This window comes from Protopterus annectens, chromosome 3.part1 (assembly GCF_019279795.1).
Source record: "Protopterus annectens isolate FY-2018-M chromosome 3.part1, PAN1.0, whole genome shotgun sequence".
NCBI lineage: Eukaryota > Metazoa > Chordata > Ceratodontiformes > Protopteridae > Protopterus > Protopterus annectens.
This window is the reverse complement of record NC_056732.1, coordinates 739,296,096-739,306,292: the sequence shown is the minus strand read 5'-3', so window position 1 is coordinate 739,306,292 and position 10,197 is coordinate 739,296,096. Positions and strand designations below refer to the sequence as shown.

Here is a 10,197-nt window from a genome sequence, read left to right as displayed (position 1 = left end):
TCTGTTTAAAGTTAAAAATAACTGAGGTTTCCAAAATCCTTTACTTCTAAAGACTTATGATGTTAGAATTACATTCCAGAGAGCAGGCAAATAGCATGTAATACAGGTGAGAATCATAATAATTTAAAACCTAGTAAATCTCTGTAAATCATAATGCACACACAAGCAGGCATCATTTAACTTTAATTTATTCAGTTTCAAACTACTGACTAGTCTTCTAACTGAAAAAAAATCATGTTGAGACTGTTAAATATATCAGGCTCTTAATGTTGGGCCAATCACTAAATGTCTCTCTTGGGTATTTATACAAAGAAACAGAAATACTTATTTCCTGCAGAGAACTGCTACGCTCCTCACAAAATGGTCCAGAAACCTATTTTTATATAATTTGATTCTGGTAGCCAAGGATGGTATCAGTTTTATTCTGCTCTTAGATACCACTCATTGCCCAGTGTGAATAAAGACATATTCAAAGGCAGCAGCATATTTTACTGGAAAAAAACATCTCAAGTAAACCTACTAAAAACTCACCTATAAAAATACTGTATCTAAGACATTTATTAATCTGACATACTTCTATCACTGCTCGGAAAAAGGACTGGCTTAGCAATTTGTTAAATATCACAGTGTAATCACATGATGTATGTAGTTCTCTACAGTAAAATATTTCAAATGAAACATAAAATGCTTATAATTGCAGCATAATCTGAATCTTATCTCATATTGTTATTTAAAAGCATTAAATGCTTCCCTATTTTACAACCTTTTACTATATATATATATATATATATATATATATATATATATATATATATATGTGTATATATATATATATATATATATATATATATTTTTTTTTTTTTTTTGCCAAAGACATACAAATACTTCCTGTTCAATCTGTTGGAACAAAAAGTCTTATCAAATACATTAAAGTTATATATTTTATTACAAGCACATAGAAAAGTGTGCAATGACATAAACAGGCTTAAAATACAATAAGTAGTTTAAAGTTACATAACTCCAAACAGGTCTACATTTATTGTCATCTGATTATCTTAAAATATATAAATAAACCAATTTACTGCAGTTTAGTATTTCTTTAAAAAACTTTGAACCAGTTTCTTTTTTTTTTACACCCATACAAAATGCTTTTTTTTCAAACACTGTAGATCAAGTATAGACAGTATGAGTGGTGTTGTGCATGTTGATTTTCTAATGTACCCAACTTGGACACGTACAATACTTAATCATAAGTTTTTCCAACTTGGAAAACAGAAATGGTGTGCTTACTGGCCATAATAAAAAAAATGTTATGCTACCACCAGAGGTCTTCCCCTCCACTGCTTCTGGTGCTTGCCCGTTCTCTGGTGCGTAAACGTAACATTTCCATGATACTGCGAGCATACAGGTCTCGTAAATTGATATTGACAATGGGATCAATTGCCGTATTCTTTGTGAGTTTCTTCAAAGCTTCTCGATGTCGAAGTGCTGCTTCTTTCAACTTCAAAGTAAAATAGCATGCAGAAAATCTATCATTTATAATGGCAATAGGCAAAGCTAAAACTAGAATTCCAGATAATATGCACAGAAAGGCCACCAGTTTCCCTACAGTTGTTTCAGGTCGAATGTCTCCATAACCAACAGTAGTCATGGAGGTTGTTGCCCACCACCACGCATTAGGTACACTCGAGAATGTTGATCCCGGAATCTTATGTTCAACAGCATATTCTACTGTAGAGAATATGGAAATGCCCACTGAAAGAAACAGGAGCAGCAGACCTACTTCTTCGTAGCACTGAGCAATCGTCATTCCTAGCGACTTAAGACCTAAGAAACAGACAGATATATATGAAGTAAGAAACAGTTTTATGAACAAGCAAAATGGAACACACAGAATGTATATCAACAACACAGTACACAATGTTGCTAGACAGCTTGTGTCTCCTGGGATGCATCTGGGGAATCATTAATTCACTCATTAGTATGCATACCTAGTATACATGAATTAACACAAGGCAGAGAGATTAATTGTAGATGTGGGACCAACTCACTGCAGGACATGCATACACACGCACACACATACACACACACATACATACACACACACACACACACACACACACACACACACACACACACACACACACACACACACACTGGATGTGAAGCAACAATGTTTACTGGCACACCACTGTACTACCCACTAAATAAACAGAAATATGGAATTCTTGATGAATGACTGGAATATGCAGGCACCCTTTGGTATGCATTTCTCTAGTTAGAATAGCTTTATGTACTGGAAAGTAAAGCATTGTTGCATATGTTGTGTAGGGATATCGTAGTATTTAAATATCCTGTCTCTATTTTACAACTATAAAATTGAAGAGACAAATCTGTCAACAATCTTATACTTACGTAATCCATTTCACAGAGATTCAAGAATCATACTTATTTTATGCACTAATGCTCTCTGCATTCTAGTAAAATAAATATCAAGTATACTAATAATTTTACAGTATGACATGAGTTGTTGTACAGTCCATATATATTTAAACAAAAATGTAAGAGAGAATATGACACAAAAGCAGATGGGGCTGTTAGGCAAGCAGAAAGTAGGCAGAAGGGGAAAACTATTGCAAAATATAGTATAAAAATAAAAAAAATGTCATGTGAAACAGCTCTGTAGTATTAGTTTATTAGTTTGAACTGAATGGAAACCAGGCAGCAATATAGGGAATTTGCAAGCATTACTGCAGGATAGGAGAGTTAGCATTGTTGGTGTCACAGAAATATAAGCATGTGGCTAGAGGATGGGACATTTAAATAACAGGCTATAAATTGTTAAGGAATACCAGAAAGGGTAAGAATGGAAAATGTGGGTTCTCTGTAAAACAAATAATAAAATGCAAGGCCAAGGCGAAGGAATGCTATCAAATGTAGACAATACTAAAACAAGTAAATTCAGAACCTAGTGTAACTCCCCTGATAGCTATGGTAAGAGAAGGTGGAGTGCTGGTATGAAAGTACAGAGCATGAGGCCCCATAGAGATCAAGAGAGATTCAAAGAGTTGCAAACTGGAGGAATTCTACTCAAGCAGGATCTGAAACTGCCAGGTGCAGATTGGGAGATCTGGCCTCCATTGTACAGTGAGAAAGAGTGTGATATGACTTCAGATGTGACTTGAGAGTTCAAATAATAACAGATTCGGCAAGTGCAGGACTGTACCTCAAAAGACAGAATTCTGAATTTAACCAGAACCAACATGGAAAGAGTTTGGACTGAGCTGGTAAATATGCTGTCTGCTAACACTGACTAAGGCACTGTATGATTTAGAGCTTGAGAGGGTAATAACACAAAGGCAAAGAGTATGGAGTGGGTTTTAGGGTATTGGATTATGTCAAATTGGAAAAGATGATTAAAGACAATGGCATACCTCTCAGCAGTCCATGATTTTGCAAAACATCCCTGATTTTGCTTCATATTTCTGCTCTGTATCGCATAAAAATTTAGATTTTTCAGTAAATCACTGAGGATTACTGTCAGTCAACAAAGACAGACATTACAGTTTCATACCTGTTCTTCAGAAAATGCATGCTGATGCAAATCTTGTTCTTCTGTTAACTTTCTGAGTGAAACAGAGTAATATTTACCAATCTTCATGTATTATGGGCATTTATGCCCCCTTTAGTTTTGGCTTTGTCCAGAATTTTTGAGCAAGGAAGTTGTGAGAAATGGATAATGGAGCCTGGAAGCACCCTAAGAGTGTATGTGTACTATGGGAATGGTTCAGGATCATATGCTCACATTTATATAGAAAAGCTTGATGAAGAAGCAAATACGGATAAACAGAATAAAGCCAATGCGGCTACATAAGATTTTTATGCTCATGGTTAAGGCAAGGAAAAAAAATACATGAAGTGGAAAGGAAGGAGTGAGAAATGAAGGGCCTGTTTAAGATGGCAAGCAGATGCGCAATGAATTAAAGAGGTTAAGGCTTTTAAATATATAGCTGCAAAGAGGCAGAAAGATAAAGACATGGCCAGCTTAATATAGATGGGAGTGAGTTTATGGAAGGTTTGGAAAAGCAGAGGGCTGGAAAGGTTACTTCATTCTTCATAAAGGAATGGAAAGTGCTTTGCTTTGAGAGAGGTAAGGAAGAGCAAGGACAGCAATGCAATTAATCCAGGACAGAGAAGAAACAGCTAGACAGGGATCTGACTCCCTAAGGGAGGAGATAGCTCTCCTGGGTCTTCAAGTACCTGTCAACTACATTTTTGACATACTACTGGCCACAAGGATTTGATGATGTCAAGAGTTGTATCCTTGTACAAAGGAAGAACATCAGGTCAAAATCTGTGGCGCTGTAAATGTGTTAGTGTTAATACATTGGCACGGAAGCTCACGTCAGGAATTTTGTCAGAAAGGTTATTTATTTTCCTCAAGGACGGCAACCTTAAGAGCTACAGTCATGGCAGGTTCATGGAAAGAAGGGAGGAGCTGTTAACAAAACATAAACCAGTATAATGTCCGGCCTGCAGAAGTATTTGACAGGGGATTACTGGAATATACTGTCTACTGGGAGTTTACCAAAGATTTCCTCTCTATCCCATAATGGTGGCTGCTTCAAAAACTACAGAGTCTGAGGGGATGGACTGAGACTGAGGAAGCAGATCACTGCATGTTTAAAGGGTAGCACACACAGAGTCATGAGAAGAGGAACAACATCTCTAGTAAAGGGTATAAGTCAATCACTCCAACTCACAACTCTTTAGTGAGTTTGTTCTAGAAAGGACTTGCTGAAATTATGGGTATAGAAACTGTCCCCCCTTGAGCAGAAAAACTGCGAATATGTGTAATGCATACCTCTCAATCTCTTAGTGCAAAAACTCTGGACAAAGTCTGACAGAATGGGGGGACAAAGGCCCAAAAATAGGGACAGATTTTAAATATTGCTGTTATAAACTTAGAAAGTTGCTAGAACAACAGGATTTGTCTTAGCAGTTGTTTTTTCTGAAGGATATGAAATCTGAAGCACAGATGTATATCATTATTTAGTGACTTCAGTCCTCAGATCTTCCCAAGGATTTGCCAGAAAATCACAAATTCTATGAGGAATAGACCAAAAATATGAGGCAAAAATATGGACACTCTGGGAAAATGTGGACAGTTGAGAGGTATGGTAGAATGTATACTAAGTTAGAAGTTGTTGTACATTTGAGTATTCTCCATTATCTGATGTACGGATTCAGGGATGTCGAGGATTGGATAAATAATTAGCAGAGGTTTATTGGCACAGACCTCCACTTCAGGAGATGAAGCCCCTTACAGAATGGTTTAAAAACATTGTAGTGAGATTTGATATTTATTGCATTTCTTTAGTAAATGTACTATAACTTCTGGTGTTGCAGGACTCACACTTTTAGATCTCATACATTTGACAGGGAGCAGTTTCATACATATCACATTGGAAAGAGAACAGAAGCAACATCTTTGCTGATAACATAACAGCTGGTGCAGCACATGAAGATGGGGACCCTAAAGAAGGATTTTCAAATATTTCACAAGTGTGCAAAAGATAGCAGTTCCAATTTAGCAGAGATGCATTCAATGTAGTGAACCTCAGCCACAGCAACTCTCATGTGATGTATTGACTAAGGGAGTGACAAATGGCTGGATCTGTTGATTACAGCTGGTCGAGGGCAGTAGCAGACATAGAGCTGGGGTCTATCTTCAAGGGGATAGGCTTAATGAGCAAAAACATAATGGTCCCATTCTACTATGCCATAATCAAGCCAAACCACGAGTACTCCATGCAATTCTGGAGGTCATACAAAAAGATGTGCCAGCCAATAGGCCAGCTGAAAGTCACCTTGGTGGTGTAAGGGACTGATGGATCAAGGGTTAGGGATATCGTCAGCGACTGCAAAATATAGACTTAAAAGAGATGAAGGGCACAAAAAGAATATTAGGACAAAGATCAAGTCAGGGAGAAGGATAATGGGTAAATGATAAAGGAGAGCTGTACATGCAGCAGATTGATGAGACAAGCCATTGATATATCAAAGTATTTCTTCCTGGGAAATTTGAAGAATAAGTATTAGTTATGATATTAATTCCATCAATCCATGGAATGGAACTCTCTAGCAGAAAAGATGGTGCAGACAGAATCCCCTCAAGAATTTAAGACAGTATGTGACAGGTGGAGAAAAGATCGAAAAGAAGAAAGAAACAGTAGCAGTAGAAAGTTAAATGCTCTTGAAGGGCACACTAATCAGGTTTATTATCTCCTTTCACCATCAAGCAAACATAATGTAATGTAATGCAATTTACACACAAAACATGGCAAAAATAATAAGTAAATAGAGAAATCATTGTCAAAATCAGGCAACAAATGAGTAGAGAAGAAGTGCTGCAATGCTCTGTTTCTTTCCAACTTCAGCAATCTCTACTAATCTCAAACGCCATGAACAAGTTAACAGTAATATTCACAAATAAAACTGCACCAAACAACAGAATAAAATGACTTATAAATCACAAACTCTCAAAAGAATGGTGACCAACGGCTGGTAAATAAGGTTTAGTGCTTTTGTTCTATATAATGACAGAACTTCATCAGAACATTGCAAAAAGGTTTACCTTCATATTGTCGATCCTACTACGGGCGAAATCACTTCCGCAAAACCCGAAGTGCGAGCGTCTCCGAAATTGAATTCCACATAACCGAACGGCAAAATCTCGCCCTCTTTTTGAGCCATGGTAGCACTGGTATGGAGGTGGGGCACGGCCGGAAAGTCAATATTTGGAATGTTTCACAGTTTCGGTTTCGCAGAAATAGTTCGCTTAAGTGGCCAGTCGATCATGTGTGATCGACTATATGAAGGTAAACCTTACAAAAATACACCGCAGTTCAAATACATAATTCTCACAATCACTTGACCAAAATTAATGCTGGCATCATCAATTCCTCTATCAAAAATGTTTACAAATTCATGTTTATATCTGCAGCCAACGTCAACGAAAGTTGCCATTTTAGTTCTTTATCCTCTAATATATTATTTACATTACCCATATTAAAGTCAGTAACCACTTGCTCTAAAACAAGAAAATTCACATTTCTTATTATGGCCCACTTTTGCTTATAAATTCTCTTGGGTCAAATATTTCCTGTCCGTTATGTTTTAAAATGACACTGTGTCCACTTTTATGAATCGACATATCTTAAAGTCTTTACAACTGCACTGTTACCCTACCTATTAACCATTGATGAAGACTTTTCAAAGAATACCTTAAAGATCTTGTTATTTTATAACAAAAATTGGGTTGAGATCCTAAAATGACTACCAATTCATGATTACTTTGGATAATTTTCCAATTACTGGAAATAATATTTCAGATGGAATTAGCATCATGACTAACACTTACCAACTGTTGGCTACCATTCTTTTGAGACTATGCGATTTTTAACAGTAATATTCCACTGCATAACTACTACCTATACCACTGCCAACAACATAAACTTTATCTATTGTTTCATGTTTGACATCAGCGATAGAAACAATGGAAATGCAAAAACCAAGGGAGAAGATTGCATCACATTTCCTCTGATGTCATTTAATTTGTGAAATACCCAACTCTGGAAATCAGGTAAACAAGCAGTTTATGCTCATGAATCCTCAGATATATAGAACAGTCATCATGCAGTCCCCACCATATCCATCAACATACATATTTTGGAGTTGTGTTAAATACTTAGGAGACATTTAACTTTTGGTTTAGGCGTTTATTCTGATGTCAAAAATGACTTGCTAATGTACAGCAAGTCCATCAGTATTGGTCAGAGGATGCCTTACATGCCAGACATAGGTAATCTCTTAATGATCTGTAGGATACTAAGTACAGCGACAGGGCTTTGAGTTGGCCCATGTAGAACTTTTTTTTTTAGACCTTGTATCGTTTTAATAAGGTATCTTTCTGGGCATTCCAGTTGTTGCATGGGTCCAGACAGATATATGACAAAGAGGCATTGTACTGAATGATTGGCCTAATGAGGACTGACTATAGTGGGACAATGACATCCCTAGATCTAGACACAATCCCGTTGTTTATCAACTGAGCACTATAGAATAACTTTCTCATGAGAATGGACACATGTTGGTCGAATTTTGGGTCACTGTCCCCATAAGCTCCCAAATCTCAAATAACTGGGTCAATTCTTAGGGGTGCATTGTCAATGAGGTAGTTCCCTGTAGAAGATGACTTCCCAAAAGATACAATAATGCATTTCTGGCATTAAGTTTCAGGTTTTTTTTCCCAAAAAGTTTTAAGTTTTTTTAGCATTTGCAAATGATAAAAATATCTGTTTTAGGTATAAAAAAAGGTGTGTTTAAAGATAGCAATCCTGTAGTTGATGAAAATAATACCTGTCATAACAAATGTTGATGAAATATAAAAATAACTGCTTCTCTTTCACCTATTTAAAGCTGCCCATCTCCAATAAACTGAGTGGGATTATACCAAGGAAAGAAAAAGGGAATTCAGTTTTATCTCTGAAACTAAATTGAAGACAGCTAAAGAGGCGTGATGAAACTGAATGCAATTACACCAGGCATCACTCATTATGGTTTGAAATAATGCTGGTATGGCTTCTAAAAGCTGAACTTAGTAGCAATAGAATGAGTTCTATGTTCTGAGAAGTATGTCCTACAAGGCAAATTTGTGTGAGTGAACCTACCTAATTTTATGAAGTTTACCTTGTATTCGCACAGGAGTGTTAACTGCAAAGACAACTCCATCTTCTGCAGTCACAAAATGGCAGTTATATACTCCAGAGAAAGCTCAACTGATTAGCAAAATGTGTAATTAATCTGTGCTCCTTTCTGTGTAATCTTACGAAGGTGCAGTGTGTAAGAGAAAAGACTGGATAATAGAAGGTATTAATAAAAAAGTAAAATCATTTCTATACTATGAAAATTTGGTACTGTAGACTGATAATTCTTTTTGTGTAATACCAGGCATTGCTTGTACTGAAAATAAAAGAGAATGGGGTAATGAAATAAAGAGCAGTGGTAAAGAGCAATCGAGTTTCTCTGAAAGCAAGGCTGAGATGCGGAAAAAGGTTTCTCTGAGTGATGTTGGAATACAAAGTGAGCTTAAAAAGTTTAGTAATTTAATGGAAAATCAAAATGTTATGAAAGTAGCTATAACTTGCCTGTGATAGGAATATGAAAAGAGATGATAACGTAAGGAGAAAAACAAAACATAAGTCAAATTTAGACCGATGTTACTGTTTTATTTTTTTATAGTAATAAAGAAGAAATGATTCAGGGTTTTTAAACAATTGATTATAATGGACCTAAGCTAAAAACGAAGCATTACAATCTGGAAATTGAAGTTGAATTGCTAAAAAAATAACTTATGACAGTAAAAAATGGTACTGAAAAATTATAAATGTTTGCTAAAAACTACAATTTTTGTTAAGGATGTAAATTCAGGACCAGAAAGGCAGAGAGAGAGAGAGTATGATATTTAATTTCTAAGAACATCACAAAAGACTAACAGACAACTTGAGTAGCTGAAAGATGAAATAAAGAAATAGGTATCTTATTCAGAATAGTGTTTGACTTGATGAAACAGGGTGACAAAAATATGTTAAAGCAAATGAAGCATTTACGTTGTAGTGGTCATTCTTTAACAATGGTGGGCGTATGTTCCCTTGGAAAAAAGTGTTGAAAGGAAGACATAATGAACTGTGTGCTTAACGGAATTTTTGCTTAAAGTACAATCTAAATTGCAGTTGTCAAAGGAAACTTTGCCTCAAGGGAGAAATGAGCTGATTTAGTTAAAAGAAATGTAGGCTCCTTGGTAGAGTCTCTGACTGATTTTTTTTCATATATTGAAAAGTGTATAGCATCAGTTGAGAAGTTACATTACTGGTGAACTCAATAATGTCCTGATGAACACTTTAACACAGAAAATGGGTAATACTGCCTTAGATATACAGAAAGTGAAAGTCCACGTTATTAGAGCTCTTGCTATCATACCTCTCAAATGTCTAGATAGTCACAGAATGTCCAGATTTTTCCCTCATATTTTTGGTCTGTTCCTCAAAAAAATGTATGATTTTCTGGATTTTTTAGCAAATCAGCAAGGACTGAATTCATTAAACAATGACAGGCATTTGAGTTTCAGACTTCATA

At 36.0% G+C, this 10,197-nt stretch overlaps 1 protein-coding gene across 1 annotated transcript in view; it reads right to left on the bottom strand.

The window, feature by feature from the left end:
• Positions 1-927: 927 nt before the first annotated feature.
• Positions 928-10,197, bottom strand: part of KCNV1 (potassium voltage-gated channel modifier subfamily V member 1) — a 522,556-nt gene continuing 513,286 nt past the window's right edge. The window contains exon 5 of the mRNA XM_044067098.1: positions 928-1,827. Coding sequence (XP_043923033.1) covers positions 1,316-1,827 — 512 coding nt within the window. The 3' untranslated portion in view covers positions 928-1,315. The remainder of the gene's footprint in view (positions 1,828-10,197) is intronic.